At 42.0% G+C, this 19,705-nt stretch overlaps 1 protein-coding gene across 2 annotated transcripts in view; it reads right to left on the reverse strand.

The window, feature by feature from the left end:
* Nucleotides 1-299: 299 nt before the first annotated feature.
* LOC122929471 (FSD1-like protein) overlaps nucleotides 300-19,705 on the reverse strand; it is a 70,484-nt gene continuing 51,078 nt past the window's right edge. The window contains exons 10-14 of one of the 2 annotated variants that reach the window (XM_044283061.1): nucleotides 19,576-19,605; nucleotides 13,793-13,893; nucleotides 12,201-12,452; nucleotides 9,124-9,212; nucleotides 300-1,672 (exon numbers count right to left, since the gene is read on the reverse strand). In XM_044283061.1, coding sequence (XP_044138996.1) covers nucleotides 1,550-1,672; nucleotides 9,124-9,212; nucleotides 12,201-12,452; nucleotides 13,793-13,893; nucleotides 19,576-19,605 — 595 coding nt within the window. In that variant the 3' untranslated portion in view covers nucleotides 300-1,549. The remainder of the gene's footprint in view (nucleotides 1,673-9,123; nucleotides 9,213-12,200; nucleotides 12,453-13,792; nucleotides 13,894-19,575; nucleotides 19,606-19,705) is intronic. The other variant, XM_044283062.1, reaches the window with a different exon arrangement.

Raw genomic sequence — 19,705 nt, forward strand, 5'->3', positions numbered from 1 at the left:
GAGCCCGCAGCCTGTGTGAGTGCAGCAGGGACGGCGGATAGGTCATCAATATCAGATCAGCAGGGGTCCGACACCCAGCACCCCCGCCGATCAGCTGTTTGAAGAGGAGGCGCGCGCCATGCCAGCGATGCCTCCTCTTCACGGTTTACCTTCTCGATGTCGCCTCTGCAGCGGTGAGCAGGTGTAATTACACCTAACCGTCCCATTCATTTCAATGGGACGAATCGTTCCCATACACTTGTATAGGAGCGATCCGTCCTATCGGCTTGCGTGTAATTACACCTGCTCACCGTTGCAGAGGCCACGGCGAGAAGGTAAACCGTGAAGAGGAGGCAGCGCTGGCACGGCGTGCCGGATATTGATGACCTATCCTGAGGATAGGTCATCAATATTAAAAGCTTTAACAAAAACATCCTTCCACAGTTCCGCAGACTGCTTTTTATTTTCACAGTGTCCAGAGAATCCCTTTAAAAACAAGTGATAAATGCTCTACAAGTTTTCATTAAAATGAACCTTTCACTTGATTTTCTACTCCTAAACCACCACCATAGTGTTATCCTGTACCTAGTGTATGAGCAGTGCACAGATGAAGCTGCGTCAAATCCTGCTGGAGCTGGCTTGTAATGGCCAGTGTATTATACATAGATTTTCTACATAATGCTAAAACTGTTTATATAAGGGAATGTTTATCAGGTTATAAACATAAGACTCTAGTGATGACTTAGGGGCAGAAAAATCAAGTGAAAGGCTCCTTTTAGGGAAAGTTTAAGGAAATCAAAAACTATAATTGATAAGTAAGTTCCTCCCATAAAATGTTACAAAACCATGATACTGTTGTCATGTCTAAGAATGTCTGATGTGACGGAATTTCACCAAAGACTTTCTAAACTTCAACACACTTTGGTCCCATAATTATTCCTATAACCAAACTGCTATGCACTCGATCTACCAAATCCAATCCATCTGGGGATTTTTCTACTGTCAATAACTGTTAGATGCAAGAGTTTTACATGTATTTCATTTGTTTCCCAATGTGGACATTACCAAGAGGACCTGGACCCAGAGCAGAAGCACCTCATCTCAGTAACCTGAGCCTACAAGTACCTACAACCAATTAAAATGGAGACAGTCTTTTAAAACTTACATTTGTTCTACAGAACACTGCATCTCACCCACAGAGTACAGAGGTGGGTATGTGTGGAAATCAAAAAATCAAGTCATTTAATACGCCTAAAGTGAGTTGCACAGGCTGCATTCAAGGTAATGTCAAGTAACCTAATAGAATGGCATATTTTCAGTCTGCCTAGTCCCTATTAGCTCAGTAGTCGCTTGTTAAATCATTTGCAGCAGATGCTAACATCGGATCTGAGCAGCACGGTCAGGCACCAAGGACACTGCAAGCTTCAGAGCAGCAGCGGGCAAATTACCCCATATTGATCAGTTTGCTCCTGCTTTTGGTGTAGAGTAGCCATGATGTTACTAGATGAAATAAGAAAACTAGCATTCCACTCAGAGCAAACTTCCCATTCTATCATCTCAAAGTGCGACGTTATTGGGCAACACTAGTTAAGCTGCTGGATGAACCGCTCATTCCGTTTTCAGTCTTCTGAAGTGTTCTGACGGCGCTAGGAACCTGTAATCCTGTGCATATTGTGATACCGCCACACCACACCTGGAACCAAAGAAAGACAAAGTGAATGTCACAGAATTTTTTGTTTTGTGGTTAAAGGCTATGTACACCTTCGGGGGCAATTTTTTTATGATTGCTTTTTACTCATTTTGAGCTAAAAATATTTTTTTCAATTGGTCTTTATTAAAGATATTGAGCCGTTCTGCCACAAAGGGTTAAGTGTCTAGCTGGGTGAATCGTACTTTCACTTTGTGTTGGTCATCTAATAACCCTGATCTCTAAGTTACTAAGGTCAAACACTTATTTAGGCCACATTATGATCATTAAAGGGGTTGTCTAAGTTCAGAGCTGAACCTGGACATCCCTCCATTTTCACCCAGCCCCACTGACTTGAGCATCGAAGCAGGTTATTCTCTGATGCTCTCCTTTGCCCTGCGCGATTAAAGGCATTTTTTGGAGATCCAGTGATGGGGCTGCCAGGAAGCCCGGTGACATCACCGGCACTGATGGGCGGGATTTAGCGCTGCCCTAGCCAGTAAAACGGCTAGGGCAGCGCTAAAGCCCGCCCATCAGAGCCAGTGACATCACCGAACACACTGCCGGGGGCGGAAGCTTCCACCCGGCAGTGTGTGTTATGATAAACAAAAGAGCCCGTGCCCTGCGCGATTTAGTGCAGGGCAAGGGAGCGCATCGGAGCATGAGATGCTCCGATGCTAGCCTCAGGGGGGGTGCCTGGGTGAAAATAAGGGTATGTCCGAGTTCAGCTCTGAACCCGGACAACCTCTTTAAGATAAGAATTGAGCTATAATGAGTGTTTATAATGTCATAGAACAGAGATATGGAGCCGTTAGCTGAGCTGCCTGACAGAGCAAAGAAAAAATTCTGAGCCTTCTACTAGAGAAACTCAAGGCTGCAGAGAGACAGGGGTTAAACACTTTTAATAAAAAAACAATTGAAAAATGTTTTCTATCTCAAAATGAGTACAATATAATCATCAAAAAATGCCCCAAAGGTGTACATAGCCTTTAATGTACTTATTACTTAGATAGCACTAACATATTCCAGTACTCTGTACAGAGATTAGCATCCTTTCCTGTCAATGGAGTTCACAATCTAATGTGCCTATCTCACACACATACAGTCATGTGAAAAAATTAGGACACCCTTTGAAAGCATGTGGTTTTTTGTAACATTTTTAATAAAAGGTTATTTCATCTCCGTTTCAACAATACAGAGAGATTAAAGTAATCCAACTAAACAAAGAAAACTGAAGAAAAGTCTTTTCAAGATCTTCTGTAAATGTCATTCTACAAAAATGCCTATTCTAACTGAGGAAAAAGATAGGACACCCTCACATGTATTCCCTCTTAAATTGGCTCAGATCTCACACAGGTATATCACACCAGGTGCACATAATTAGTAGATCGTTACTCTGCATGTTGAATGAGGCTTGCCCTATTTAAACCTCAGACATTTAGTTTGGTGTGCTCCTGACTGTTGAAGTGAGAGTGAGCACCATGGTGAGAGCAAAAGAGCTGTCAGAGGACTTCAGAAAAAAGATTGTAGCAGCCTATGAGTCTGGGAAGGGATTTAAAAAGATCTCAAAAGATTTTGAAATCAGCCATTCCACTGTCCGGAAGATAGTCTACAAGTGGAGGGCTTTCAAAACAACTGCCAACATGCCCAGGACTGGTCGCCCCAGCAAGTTCACCCCAAGAGCAGACCGCAAGATGCTAAAAGAGGTCTCCAAAAACCCTAAAGTGTCATCTCGAGAACTACAGCAGGCTCTGGCTACTGTTGATGTAGAAGTACATGCCTCTACAATCAGAAAGAGACTGTACAAGTTTAACTTGCATGGGAGGTGTGCAAGGAGGAAACCTTTGCTTTCCAAGAGAAACATCGAGGCCAGACTGACATTTGCCAGATATAAAGTTGACAAAGACCAGGACTTCTGGAATAATGTTCTTTGGACAGATGAGTCCAAAATTGAATTATTTGGACACAACAGCAGAGGACATGTTTGGCGTAAACCAAACACAGCATTCCAAGAAAAGAACCTCATACCAACTGTGAAGCATGGAGGTGGAAGTGTCATGGTTTGGGGCTGCTTTGCTGCAGCAGGACCTGGTCAGCTCACCATCATAGAATCCACGATGAATTCTACTGTGTATCAGAAGGTGCTTGAAGAACATGTGAGACCATCAGTTAGAAAATTAAAGCTGAAGCGGAACTGGACCATGCAACATGACAATGACCCAAAACATACTAGTAAATCAACCAAAGATTGGCTGAAAAAGAAGAAATGGAGAGTCCTGGAATGGCCAAGTCAAAGTCCAGATTTGAATCCCATTGAGATGCTGTGGGGTGACTTGAAAAGGGCTGTACGTGCAAGAAACCCCTCAAACATCTCACAGCTGAAAAAGTTCTGCATTGAGGAGTGGGGTAAAATTTCCTCAGACCGATGTCGAAGACTGGTAGATGGCTACAAGAACCGTCTCACTGCAGTTATTTCAGCCAAAGGAGGTAACACTCGCTATTAGGGGCAAGGGTGTCCTATCTTTTTCCTCAGTTAGAATAGGCATTTTTGTAGAATGACATTTACAGAAGATCTTGAAAAGACTTTTCTTCAGTTTTCTTTGTTTAGTTGGATTACTTTAATCTCTCTGTATTGTTGAAACGGAGATGAAATAACCTTTTATTAAAAATGTTACAAAAAACCACATGCTTTCAAAGGGTGTCCTAATTTTTTCACATGACTGTACATCCTAGGACCCAATTACATAGTAAGCCATGTAACCTATTGGTACAGTATGTTTCTGGTATGCGGGAGGAAACCAAAGTATCCCAGTCAGAATGAAACCCAGGCGCTAAGTTCTGCAATAACCATAACACTACTTTTTGTTCTTTTCTGCAAAAACGCAGCATGTTACATTTTGGGCAATAGTAAAATATAAACCAACTTACAAACACTGAGTTTGTTTGGGTGGTATTTTATGATCGTTTCTTGTTGTTCTTTTGCCCCTTGACATTTATTTTTGTTTAATCGCAGCCTGCTCTGTGTGGAATTATTTTTTTCAGGCATTTTCCTATAGACTTCTCTATAGGAAAAATAGACTTCTGCAAAATGACCACATAAATGTTGTTTGAATAAAAAAAATAAAAAATAAAAGCCAACCCAAAAAAGCTCGGTATGACAAAAAACCTATAGATGTATCCATTCAATTTATACTCAGGAAAGGGAATCTGTTACCAACATTTGCCCTTTATAAGTAATGCTACCATGCTGTTGTGCAGTCAGACTTGGTGTAAAACATACCTTTGGTATTCCTTTGTCAATTTACTTTGTCCAGAAAACAAGAGACCGTGGAGTTCCCACAGTGAACAAAATAGCTGCAATACCCTTACTATATACTGTGAAGAGCAGGCCAAGGCAGAGACCAGGGAGGCGACATTAGGAGTGCATGGGGGGAGGTTCTGGGCTCTGTGAATGGATGGCTCTTAAAAGGTTTGGAAACGCCATTCTGTGCATTTTGTACGTAATTTGCATATAGAATAAACATTGTTTTCTGGAAACTTTCTAAGAGCCCAAGTCTGCATATTCAGTGATTCGAAGCCCACCCATTCACAAAGCCAAGTACTTCCCCCATGCACTCCTAGCATGTCTCCTCCATGGTCTCTGCCTTGCCCTACTCGTCACAATAAATAATAAAGGCATCATCCTCATTATATTTGCTGTGCATGCGCAGCACAGCCAGTATCTTCACTGTGGGAGCACCATGGTCTCTCATTTTCTGGACACAGAAAATCAATAAAGGAATACCAAAGATATGTTTTAAACCAAGTATGACTGCACAACATCATGGTCGCATTACTTATATATGGCAAATGTTGGTGACATACTTTTTAGCAAATCTGACATGTGTCACTTTATGTGGTGATAACTTTAAAACCCTTTTACTTATCAAGCCATTCTGAGAATGTTTTCTCGTCACATATTGTACTTCATGACAGTGCTAAATTTGAGTCAAAATATTTCATTTTTATTTATAAAAAAATACCAATTTCACTTTTTAGGCAGATTTTCCATTTTAATCCATTTTTTTCCAGTAAAATAGCAAGGGTTGCCAAACAAAACTCTATTTATTGCCCTGATTCTGTAGTTTACAGAAACACCCCATTTGTGATCGTAAACTGCTGTATGGACACACGGCAGGGCGCAGAAGGAAAGGAAACGCTATATGGTTTTTGGAAGGCAGATTTCACTGGGATAATTTTAAGTAGCCATGTCACATTTGAAGACCCCCTGATGCACCCTTAGAGTAGAAACTCCCCAAAAAATTACCCCATTTTGGAAACTACAGGATAAGGTGGCAGTTTTGTTGGTACTATTTTAGGGTACATATGATTTTTGGTTGCTGTATATTACACTTTGTGAGTCATGGTAACTTGAAAAAAATAGCTGTTTTGGCACCATTTTTATTTACAATGTTCATCTGACAGGTTAGATCACGTGGTATTATACAGCAGGTTGTTACGGATGCAACAATACCAAATATGACTTTTTTGGGGTTGTTTGTTTCAGTTTTACATAATAAAGCATTTTTGAAATTTTTTTTTTTTTTTAGTGTCTCTATATTCTGAAAGCCATATTTTTTTTTATTTTTTGGGTGACTGTCTTATGTAGGGGCTAATTTTTTTTGGTATGGGATGACGGTTTGATTGGTACTATTTTAGGGTGCATATGACTTTTTGATCGCTTGGTATTACACTTTTTGTGATGTAAGGTGGCAAAAAAATTTTTTTTTTTTACACACTTATTTATTAATACATTTTTTCACCTGAGGGGTTAGGTCATGTGACATTTTTATACAGCAGGTTCTTACGGACATGGCGATACCTAATGTGTATACTTTTTTTAATTTAAGTTTTACACAATGTTTTAGTGTCTCCAGATTCTGAGAGCCATATTTTTTTTTTTTTTTTGGGGTGCGTAAGACTTTTTGATCACTTGGTATTATACTTTTTGTGATGAACGGTGACAAAAAATTGCTTTTTTTAAGCAGTTTTTTAATTTTTTTACAGTGTTGACCGGATGGGGTGGATCAAGGGATATTTTTATAGAGCAGGTTGTTACCGATGTGGCGATACCTAATATGTGTTTTTTATTTTACTTTTTCTATTTTTTACAATTTTTTATGTCTCTTTTTATGGGAAAGGGGCTTTTTTTTTTTACTGAAACAGATTTTTTTTTATTGTTAAAAACACTTTTATTTCACTTTTATAATTTTTTATTTTTGTCCCACTATTCAACATTTCAGGGACTGATCCCTGTTTCAATACAGCACAATACATATTGTGCTGTGTTGAACTGTCAGTGCTTTACACTGTAAGACGCTGACAGTTGCCTAGGTGACCCAGCCCTTGGGCTTCCGTAGCTGGCAGTCCCGATGCCTGTGCAAGGCATCGGGACTGCCCTAGCAACCATCGGGTCCCCGTCACCGCAGCACAGGTTGCCGCAAACCCCCTGTATGCCGCGGTTAATCCGCCGACTTTTGTGTTTTCACAGATGCTGGCAGATATAGCAGGTGCCTGGCTGTCAGTATCAGCTGGGCCCCTGCTGTTGATCGCGGCAGCGCATGTGGGGCAGCCAGTTAAACCTAGGACGAGAATGCTCGTCCTAAGGCGTTAAGTACGGTCAGTTAGGACGAGCATTCTCGTCCTAGGTCGGCAAGCGGTTAACCCGAACTGACTTACGCATACTGTATATACATAAGCGGTTGGAACTTTAAATATAGCACCTGCTCACGAGTGCACCCGAGGCTAATGTATGCAATCGACGATAATGTAGGCCAAATGTGACCACATCATCTGGGAGAATAAAAACTGGGAGCGCGCTCTCCTGACCGTACACCTGCTCTCCCTAGCAGGGCTCCATAGGAATTTAGTGTAATTCTCATAGACTCCAATAGCTAATGCACTGGAGGCTAGGTGAAACGCAATCTAATGAAGTAAAGTCTTAAAAAAAAAAAATATATCAAATCACCCACCTTTCCCCAAAATTAAAATACATAAACATTCAAAAAAGCAAAATCATAGGTATCGCCACATGCGAAAACACTTTATTAATTTATATATAATATATAAATATTTATTCCATACAGAAAACAGTGAAAAGGAAACACTCCAAAATGGCAATAAAAAGTACAGATCGCCCCCAAAAAATGAGCCCATACAGCTCCGTACACATAAAAAGAAAAAAGTTATGGGGGCAAGAATATGGTTATGCAAAGAAAAAATACCTTTTCCCAAAGTTTATATATATATTTTTTTGTATTAAAACACAAGAAAAATTATACATAACCCACAGAATGATAGTAACAGATCAGTTTTACAGCAGAGGAAACGCTGTAAAACCAAAACCCATAAAACTGTGGCAGGATTGTGTTGTTTTCTTTTTATAATTCCACTCTATTTGGAATTTTTTCCCTGCTTCCCACTACAAATGGTGCTATTAGAAAGTACAACTTGTTCCGCAAAAAAAAAAAGCCCTCATCCAGCTATGTGAAAGCAAAATTTAAAAAGTTATGGCTTTGGGAAGGCTGGGAGTAAAAACTAAAATGGAAAAAACTAAAATAAAATGGAAAATCGCCTGGTCTCCCTAGCATCGCGGGTGACGCTAGGGAAGCTCGTCCCCATTGTGGCCTGCTATTGGCTGCTTCCCCCGTCACCGGATGTTTTCATACACACGACAGGAAGATGCAGCGGCGGCCGTACAAATGTCAGAAGTGACGTGGGTGCCGGGGAGCAAGGTGAGTACAATCAGTGTGAGGGGCGCGGGCATTGGGGGAGGCATTAAAGGAGTTGGATAATCCCTTTAAATAATCTAAGTCTTCCTGTACATAGACATCTTTTGATCAGGTTTTCAGATGCCATTTTGAAGGTAAAACCAGGTGTGGATTTACAAAAGGGGAGAGGTAGAATCTCTCTCTCCTAATGATCCCTTCCTGATCGACACCTGGTTTTCGTTTCAAAACTGGATCAAAAAACCTGACCAAAACCTGAATGTGTACAGGCAGCCCAAAACAAAGATAAAAGCAGATCTGCTTATAAGAAAAAAAAAAAAAACTTCTGACTTGTGTGTTAAGACCCCCACCAATCTGTAAAACAAAGGGCCAGAAGCACTAAGCTGAGCGCCGTGCCCCTTTATTTCTGCGAGGATCTCCTAGAAGAGACCCAGAAACTTTCTATCAGTCCGTATATTGCTTGCTCTGCTCTCTGAGAAGACCCACTCAGAAGCTAAGGGGCACTGCCTTCAGCTAACTGCTCTTGTCCCTTTACCAATTGGTTGGGGACTCTGCATCTGGACCTCCACCAATCAAAACTCCTAAAATGTTCATAGCTCATTTTAGGGAATTACATTCTAAGTATTCTCTCTAATACACAAGTTGTGTCATGATACTTGCTACCGACATAACTGCAGCTTTTATACTAACCATGAATCCAGGGACAACTGGTTGTGTAAACTTTGTTTTAAAGCTATGCAGTAACTGCTTTTTGTCTGCGTTGTAAAATGAGAGATGACCTACAAAAAAGATGAATACATATATAAAGTTATAGTAGTATAATCAATTTTACAAATGTAACAAAGGTTGAAACAATTGAAATGTGTTTTATGCCATAATGTTATTCCTTATTGAAAATCTGGGGTATATCACATCAATAACAAAGACTGTGGCTACTATCTATCCACTAAATGCTTTCCTACTTGCCCAGTACTAATCTATACCAGTGTTTAACCTTTTTAAGCCAAGTACTTGTGACAAAAACCCCAACCTAGTACCCCAAGAAGCAATCAGTTAAAAATGCTAACAATACAAGGCTATACTCACACTGACGCCAGAAGCTCCATTAGTGGCCAACGTTGGCAATGCCATCAAATTTGATGGGAAGAACAGTGCAACATGCAGTGCTGTTCCTTCCCATCAAAGAAACAGACACCACGATGAAAGCCTGATGGATGATGGTATGGTTACAGTGCCTTCTGAAAGTGTTCACCCCCCTGGTGTTTTGTTTTATTGCAACCTAGAATTAAAATGCATTTGGGGGGGGGGGGTTTGATTTACACATGTCTACCGCTTTGAAGGTGAAAAATATTTTTTACTGTGACACAATAATTATTAGCTTTGTGAAGCTAACTTTTACTGCAATTACAGATTTATGTGTCTTGGGATATATCTCAGCACATCCAGACACTTATATGGGTTATGTCGGTGTCCGGTAGTCTTTGATTGAAGTCTGGCTCTGACTAGGCCATTCCAAGACATTTCAATGTTTTCCTTTAAACCACTCCAGTTTAGCTTTAGCAGTGTGTTTTGGGTCACTGTCCTGCTGGAAGGTGAACCTTCATCCCAGCCATAAATCTCTGGTAGACTGAAACAGGTTTTCCCTCAAGAACAGCCCTGTATCCATTTTTCCTTCAGTCTTGACCAGTTTTCCAGTCCCTGACCTCATCCCCACAGCAAGATGCTGCCACCACCATGCTTCACAGTGGGAATGGTGTTTTTTGGGATCATGGGAAATGTTCCCGTGATAGTCTTTTCTGACCAGAGAACCTTTTTCCACGTTCTTGGGGGGTGGGCGAACATGCGATCTGGTGAACTCCAAACATGTTTTCTTATGTTTTTATTTACCCTTGGCTTTTTTTTCGGGCCACTCTTCAATACAACCCCACTGTCACGGTCTCTCAGGTGACTGATGTCAGGGAATCGAGGAGATTGGCTGAGCGTGGAGGAATTTAACAGCCTCCTTGATTTCTTCTGATTCAGTGTTGATAGGGTTAACGACCACTTCCCTTTTCTCAGCTGTTGCACAGTGGTTATCACTTCTACCCTTTATAGTCTGACCCCACCCTTCTGACTATGCGGTAGATAGCTTCATTTGGGTTTGGCTGAGCTGGTGTGAGTTTTTCTCTGGTGTTCCTGCTCGTCCGTCTCTACAGAAGTTAAGTGTCGCGTTTGTTTGTGTTTGTTATATTCCCTGTTGTTTGTATCTGGGCCGGAGACAGAGACTTCCATTCATCCATCTGGGGAGGAATGGGTTGTCTCTGGTCCTAACCTTTTCCAGGGCCTAATAGGGATATAAAGGCCTAGGTATCCTGCATATGAATAGTCCTACCTTCAGGGTCTATTCATATTGATAGATAGTTAGGGCCTGGATTAGGGTTGTCTAGGAGGTGACCTGTTTCTTCCCTAGTTTCCAGGCCCAGTTACTGTTCCCCCCCCACACTGATCGTGACACCCACTTTGTGGAGTGTGCGGCTTATAATGGTCCTATGGACAGATAATTCCATCTTCTCTTTGGATCTCCTTCAGTGTTCTTGTTGGTGTCTTTGTTGAATCTCCAATGAATGCCCTCCTTGCTTAATCTGTGAGTTTTGGTAGAAAGCCTTCTCTTGTCAGGTCTGTAGTTGTGCCTTATTCTTTCCATTTTATCATAATGGATTTAATGATGCTCTGTGGGATGCTCAAGGGGTACCTTATTTAACTAATTATGTGACCTATAAATTTAATTGGTTGGACAAGATCGTATTTAGGCAGTTCATAACAAAGGGCTTGAATACATATTACAATACTTGCAATGCTGATACAGTGCTCCAGAAGAAAAAAAACTGATCATTTGGTTAAAAAAAAATAAACTGTCAGGCACAAAAAGGGTGAATTAAATAATTGCACAGCCCTAGGTACATCTGAAACCATATAAAATTTGCACCATGGCGCATACACATTCCTGTACAAAAGTCTCCAGTGGGAAGATACATGTGATCCTCTGGGGTGACCACGCACATTGCTCATATAACACAGGGACACACCCCAGCACTACCAGATCAACGTACTTGATGGGCACAGTGTTTCTCCCGAGTCAGGGAAAACATAAATAATCCTGCGTGAGCTGCCACAATGCCCTCCACAATTGGCCAACTTAAAGAGTATTCCAGTTGGTTCAATTTATCCCCTGTCCTACAACCAGGACCCTCACTACTCACGAGAACGGGGGCCCCGTACCCCCTGGAGCAGTCCCGGCAGCTCTATTCATTTATATGGGAGTTCCAGAGATAGCTGAGCTCTGTTATTTTCAGGGTAGCTGCAGGAAGTACGGGGCCCGTGTTCTCGTGATCAGTGGGGTCCCAGCGGTAGGACCCCAACCGATCTGATTTAAGTCCAGACTACTGTCCTGGATGAGCTGTACTCGAGCAGTCCCTTCAAACCGCCCAGTCGCTGCTTATAAATGTGAAATCTCCTTACTCACCGCTGTCACTCAATGGCTCTCCAGCACAGTGAAAGAATGAACTAGTAATATATTGCTGTGTCTCTCCACCTTCAGTACATATATTATTGTGACCTCTACTTTTTCTTTTTGTTCTCATCTATGGTGCATCCGCCCTGACATAATAGAACATACCCCCTGCGATACTCATAGCAGTGGTTGAAAATGGCTAATCTATATTGCCTAATATCCCATTCAGACATATATAAAATGAACCCAATACAATCAGTTCAATGAAAAATATTACCTCCATCAAAGTCACAGTATACACCTATTCTATCTGGTACTGCTATTTCCAGGGCTTTGGCTTTGTTGTTATGCTTTGCAGCAAATGTTGCCTGTAGCCAGTTGTTCACATGTAAGCACCAGCTTGTATTTGTCTTTCCGAGCTGGTCGAACTTGCCAATTGTTCTGTAGGAGATGCCCATGCTGTATGATTTGCAATCCTTTTGAGCTTTCACCTCCCAGTAATGTTGACCACTTTCGATTGCTGTGTCACCTGTTTGAAGGACCATTGAACAGCCATTACAAAAATCAAGTCGATGAATTAGTTAATCATTTCAGTGGCTAGTTTCACACATTACCTATGATAGGAGTATCTGAGATTTTTTTTTTATCTCCAAAGGACCTTTTTAGTTAAAACACTACCTCAGTCCATATGTCCTATCAGCGAATTTGGACATCATAGAAGGGGGTTGGCTTGGGATCCCATTCTATGAACCATAGGGGAAATCCCATAAAAGGCAGCAGCTCTATCTAAATGGTCGACTACAAAAAGTAATTGGGTGATGGCAACTTCCCCCAGAAAAAAAAAATCAACTCGACTCTTGGGAGTCAGGCTTATAGCAATCAGCTGATTGATGCTGCAGCTCCAATAGAGGCTGTTTGTGATAACAGGCTGTGGATGTTCGAAAGAAAAACAGGTCCTCCCTAAATATTGCATGACAAGGGCATTTGCTAAAGGAGAGCCTCAGTGTGTATACAGACTTGTGATAATACATTCAAGTGGAAAGTAAAAGGAAAAATTCCTAAGAAATGCAACTGCATCATGAGTAGCCGAATTTGTGATTAATAATGATGATTTGCCTGCTTTTGCTACGAATGTCATAGAAGCGAAAGGACTTGTGAACATTATATTGGTTGGACCGGGTAGACACTAAAGGAAAGTGTGAGGTTGTGAACGTTTATTTGATGCACCAAATACACACAGTGGTGGCTCTTCTTGCTGATGTCTTCTGGGCAACCCCTGACCAGGTTCCACTGCTTTAGGTATTGGTGGTAAACACCAACAAGTCACCAGAAGGATGAAGTGACACTTAAGGTGGGTATACACGGCTCAATGTTTGGACCAATTATCTAGAATGAACGTTCGTAGGAACGCTCATTGCAGATAATAAGCCCGTGTAAAGGTGCCACAGATCACCTGATGGACAAGCAAAATACTCATTCATTGGGTGAATTGATTGCTGGTGCAGACACTTCAATCATCATTTCAGGGCAGCAGATTGTGCTGTATGAACAGCGATCTGCTAATCAGAAACAATGGATCTATATAGGGACAAGTGATAGCAGTAGCCATCGCTCATCTCTATATGTAAATACAGCTTTTTACCTCCCCTGAACGCTTCCTTCCCGACAATCACCTGCTCCATCGGGCAGTGTAAACCTGCCGTAAGTCTAATGCTACAAAAATGTCTCAATTTATAATATTATTATGAACTTAATTATTAATAAAGCTCCACTTCAAATCCATAAACAGCAGATAAAGTGAAGGTCATATTAAAGAGACCCTTATAGACAGGGATTATACTTACCTTGCATGTAAATAGCAGTACTTACCCAGCACTGTATAAGATTCTCCTGTGAATCTGTCTCGGCTGCCTCTACCCATTGATGGCCGAGAAGTGACAGATGTTCTCTTCGGTGAAGGAGTCGCACTTCTACGAGGAAGAATCAAGACAAATGATATTTATGAGGAAATCGATAACTATACTATGTCACCAGCTCTTTTACCCTGGATATACTGATTAAATGCAGTGTTCTCCATTATTAAAGGGGTTATCCAAGAATTTGATATTGATGGTCTTATGCTCAGGATGGGTCATCAATATCAGATCGACAGGGGTCTGACTCCCGCAAACCCCCCCAATCAGTTGTTCGAACAGGCGGCTGCGCTCTGTAAGCGCTTAGGCCTCTTCCTAGGCCAGTGACGTCATTCTTGATTGGTCAAGTGGCCTTGGTGCAGCTCAGTCCCATTCAAGTGAATCGACCTGAGCGGCAATACCAAGTATAACCGCTATATAATGTACGTCACTGTGTTTAGTAAGCTGTGAATAGACCGCAGTGCTCGCAGGAACTTCAGTGAACACAGTGGCCTCTTCAAACAGCTGATTGGCAGAGGTCCCACTCCCAGGACCCCAGCCAATCTGATATTATGTTTCTTCTTGTGTCTTTCTGATAAAAAAAGGATAGTGCTTGCTCATCACACACATGATGGAGATTCAAAGACATCAGAATGATTTACAGTATATGTCCCTATTTTAAATGATGTTTTTAAGTAGTTTGTTCTGTTAATATTCCCCCAAAATTGTAGCCTCTAATTCTCCCACACCTAGCAATGCAAATATGAATGACATTGCTCTAGAACGAGAAGTCCCCATGTAATTTTATGATGAATCTTCCTCCATTAGCATTAGACCTAGCCTCAGCACATGGGTGATCATCAATAACTGAAGGCACAGGAGTATATTGATTCTTGTCAAAAATTACTGGTGGAGATGGGGGTGTGTGAGCTCTTTATTTTTTGTTTAGAGGAGGTTTACTTTATTCAGTGTTTTTCTATTAAAGGGGTTGTCTCATGAAAAATATTCCACATTTCTCAAACCAGCCCCTGGATCTGAATACTTTTGTAATTGCATGCAATTAAACATTTTGTATAGCTACTGAGTTATTCAGTAAAACGTATCTTTATAGCGCCACTTAATTTCTTTGACCTGCTTAGTTTCATCTTTCAACTACCTCCTAAACGGTGATAGGGAGAGCATGGACACGCCCCCTTATCTGCATCCCATGTGAGGTACAGGGCTGGTTCTAACTTTATTAGAAAAAGATTGTCATGGACTATATGATGTCTGATTTTAATTTATTTTAATCTTTTTAACAATTTACTATATTTATAAAGTGGTGATTTTACATATCTGGTCTTAGGTTAGCACGTGATCTGTACACAACTAAATGCAGGGAAGTTCTCGAGCCCAAGGTGATCAATGTGGTCATGGGTTTCCCTGGCAAAGCTTAAATGAACAAGCAGCAACACACCAATCAGACACTTCTATACACTGAGATTTATCAAACTGGTGTAAAGGAAAACTGGCTTATTTGCCCATAGCAACCAATTAGGTCCCACCTTTCAATTTCTAAAGGAGTTCTGAAAAATGAAGGGTGCAATTACAACGGGAGAGGCACACGTGGAAATACACACACACACACACACACAACAGGGACACTTCTTCGGCGCAACTATACAACCATGCGGATGTGGAGTTAAACTTCTTTTTATTTTTAGAAAATGTCGGAATTTTCGTTTCAGAGCAACAGAGCTCCTTTTTCAAGTCTGCTCCACTCTCAGTTCAGCTCCTTAAAAACTTCACTTCCTGGTCTGGGAAACATCCGGATTGGTGGATGCATGTAGCTTTAATCTTTCTGTCAAATCTGAAGGAACTGCTGTCAGATGCTTAGAACAAAGCCTTTGACTGTGGCATGAGAATGGCCTCATTGGCTTAACATTTATCACCCTTGGGGGTAATCAGTTTGAAATTCTTGGCTTAAAAATGTTGAGAACCACTGCTCTAGGAGACACAATAAATCCTGTGCATAATATTGAGAGCATCTAAGCATCTTCTTGACTAGACTGCCACATCAAATTATATGGCTACTAGTGTTGATCGAGCATGCTCGGCCGAACACCTGTTCGGCTCAAGCATCTCGATGCTTAGCACATGGCGGTACTTGGCCAAGTACTGCATGTGCTTGAGTGCCATGCTTGAGTCTCCTCCCCTCAAGTTTCTTGGCTGCTAAGTACTGCCCTCACTGTAATGCCAGTAGCCATGTTGGCTACTGGCATTACAGTGATTGGCTGGCCGGAACGCGTCATCGGGTGCTATATAGCACCCGATGACGCATGTTCAGCTCTACGTCGATCAGGGTTTCTGCCAGCACCTACGTTAGTGGCTCCAAATCCCACTTCTCCGCCTCCTCCTCCACTTCCACCTCCGAATTATCCACGTGCAGCACCTCTCAGTCATCAGTCGGTAGCTGGAAGCAGTGTAGCACTGCAGTGGGGAAGCAGCAACAGGCCGTGCTGAAGCCGATATGCTTAGGGGACAAACAGCACACCGCCGCAGAGCTGTGGCAGGGAATGAGAGCAGACTGAGATGTGGCTCTCGCTACTCAACCTACAACCAGGCATGGTTGTCTGATAATGGCCGTAACTTGGTGACAACTTTGGAACTCGGCAAGCTCAGAGACATCCCATGCCTAGCCTACGTGTTCAACCTTGTGGTTCAGCGGTTTATCAAAACCTACCCCAATTTGCCTGAGCTACTGCTAAATGTGCGCCGCGTGTGTGCACATTTCTGCCAGTCATCGACCGTTTCAGCCAGTCTGTCAACGCTGCAGCAGTGCTTGAAATTGCCAGTTCACCGGCTGTTGTGTAACGTGAGCACGACCTGGTACTCCACGTTCCACATGTTGGCCAGGCTTTGTGAGCAGCAGAGGGCAGTAGTGGAATACCAGCTGCAACATGGTCGTCACCTTTCCAGTCAGCTACCGCTATTCACAAGCGAGGAGTGGGCATGGATGTCTGACCTCTGTGAGGTTTTAAGAAACTTTGCGGAATCAACACAGATGGTGAGCGGCAATAACGCTATTATCAGCGTAACCATCCCACTTCTGTGTCTACTCAAACGCTCGCTGCTCACAATTAAGGACGACGCTTTGCATGTGGAAGAGGTGGAAATGGGGGAAGACACAGGTTGATAGCCAGACCACCCTCAGTTCATCTTCTCAGCGCGAATTGGACGATGAAGAGGAGCAGGAGACGGTGGCGGCAGAGTCCGTAGTTCCTTGGCCAACCAAGGAGGGGAGACAAGGGGAACACACAGCAGTTCCAACAGAGGCAAGGCAACACTCTCCAAAGCCTGGGACAGTTTCATGACACCCCGTCAGCACCCTCACTCTGATGCGCGGCCTAGTGTCACAAGGAGGAAAAGATTTTGGAAGATGGTAAAGGAGTACATAGCAGACTGTGTCAGTTCCCTCAATAATCACTCAGTGCCTTACAACTACTGGGTGTCCAAGCTGGACATGTGGCAGGCGCTCTACGCCTTGGAGGTGCTGGCCTGCCCTACCACCAGAGTTTTGTCTGAGCTGGTATTTAGTGCTGCTGGTGGCATTATAACAGATAAGCGTATCCGCCTGTCAACTGAAAATGCTGACAGGTTGACTCTTATAAAAATGAACAAGGCCTGGATTGACCATGACTTCTCTTATCCACCAGAGGAAAGCTGATGAACATAAAGGCACTTTAAATGTGTTGTTTATAATGTACTGAATACACTGTATTCCCATGCACCCTTTCCACCACAAACAAGTGTATACGGCTGAATCTTCCTTTTTTCATCCTCCTTCTCCTCTTCCATCATATCAACACATACTAATTTGTTGCATATAATGTTTTACAGGGTCAGCTCACCTGCAGGCCCTCGCATGTAATGTTTTACAGGGTCAGCTCACTAGCATTCCTTCACCTACAATCTTTTACATCAATCATAATTTTTCACGGGTGTGTATGATGCCCTCCTTTATGTGTAAAAAAGGGTGTATTGTAGTGCCGGTTCCATGTAATTTTTGGCAGCCCTTTCACTTAGCGCATAGGCTGTATGAGTGTAGAAGTCCTACTACCTGATCAATTGTACCACAATGTGAATGAGGCCCCCCTTTATGTGATATACAGGTTGTATCGGAGTGCCTCTTCCTTGTAATTTTTGGCAGCACCTGCACATTATATACAAGTAAATATACAGGAAAGAATGTTTCCTAACAATTTTTTCTCTAAAAATCGATTTTATCTTCAGTTTGGTGCGTATTATTGTCAGTCTGTAAAAGTGGAGTACTTCTCAGACATCATCGTTTCCAGCAGCGACCTGGGAGTCCAAGATGCATCCAGACATCCTCCCCATGCTGTTCCCGAACCATTTCAGTGGTGTTTCCATCTAATTTCTGACCTTTTCCTGTGAACCAGGCACCCTCCCCTCTTCAGAGCAGGGGGTGCCTGGTTTAATGCTCAGGTTCTCCCATTGACTTCTATTATACTCGGGTGCTCGATCAACACTAATGGCTACCTTAATGACAGTCATTGAATAAATCAACATTTTCCCCAAGTTACTACTGACATGCTATCTATCATATTATTTTAATGTTTATTATATTACTTCTAGTCAGCAACAATATTCACAGCAGCAACAAGCTAAAGGCAAAATAATAAATAAAAAAAAGTCATTCAACAGGCCAAATTCAACTGTCACATTCCAAAAGCAAATGAAAGCTTGAGAAGAGGACTAGAACACAAAGTTTACTTACCAAATGAAAGGGTAGCATACGAAAGCATGAAAAAGAAATAAAGATACAAGCCAGGCTAAGAACCAAAACGTAACACAACCTGGAATATATGTTTTCAGTTTATGGAGCGCCCTCTTCGGGGGAGTCCTGCTTCCCTGGTATAGAAGGTGAAGGCAGGGCACTTCCCTAATATAGGAAATGATCATTTATGGGCAACATTTTCACATTGCTTAGGTTACCGCTTACAAGTGGAGGTAAATAATGCGTTTTAAATGTAACCTATGAAGTCAGCAAAGTATGTGCCCATAGACGATGAATATATACAGGGGAAAAAAAAAAGTTACATTTCCAGCAACAGAAATCCAGCAGCCTGCCAGAGATAAAAGAAAGCAACTATTTTTTAATTAGCAAAGTAATGTTGAAGGCTTATGTACTTAGAAATAAGCTGCAAATAAGCTTGTAAATAGGACCAGGCTTAATGACTGTAGATACCTGTAGCCTTCCAGATTTGTCAAATGGCTCAGACATAGCCGAGATGTGTTAACCTGTGACATGGAGGTAGCGTTTATGCACGTACCATTATCTCAGACATCCCCAAACGTTCAAATGCCTTTGCGATATATACAGGACAAACTTTCAAATATACTTTGTTTCATTGTCTCAAGATCCCTGTTCGCTGTCAGTGAACGGAAACATGCATTGTTCACCACCAGAGGCGGATCATGTGCTGCAGATCTGTTCACAGCAGTTTAACCACACCGTGTGTGAATTCCATCATAGATTTCCATTTCCTACATGCTACTAATTTGAATGATGGAATCAAAATCATTATTTCTGTAGATCAAACCCAAGACGAATGCTTTCTGTGATCTAAGGAAAGGCTGGCCAGACTGTTTGCATGGAGTATTAAAAGGAAACTAGTGTTAGAAACAGGTTTTATGCTAGAAATTCCAGGCAAGCCAGAAGATAGGTCCTAGTGCTAGTCATATCTACATTCTCGTCACCTGGGGTTGTTCTTCAAGGTAACATGGCCACTGTCAGACAACAGAAACAAGCACAATGATGAGTTACTTGAAGAGTACATGAGCAGATTGATGATATGAATAGAGATGTGTCAGTCTGCATTCCAGCACA

This window comes from Bufo gargarizans, chromosome 2 (genome assembly GCF_014858855.1).
Source record: "Bufo gargarizans isolate SCDJY-AF-19 chromosome 2, ASM1485885v1, whole genome shotgun sequence".
Taxonomy (NCBI): Eukaryota; Metazoa; Chordata; class Amphibia; order Anura; family Bufonidae; genus Bufo; species Bufo gargarizans.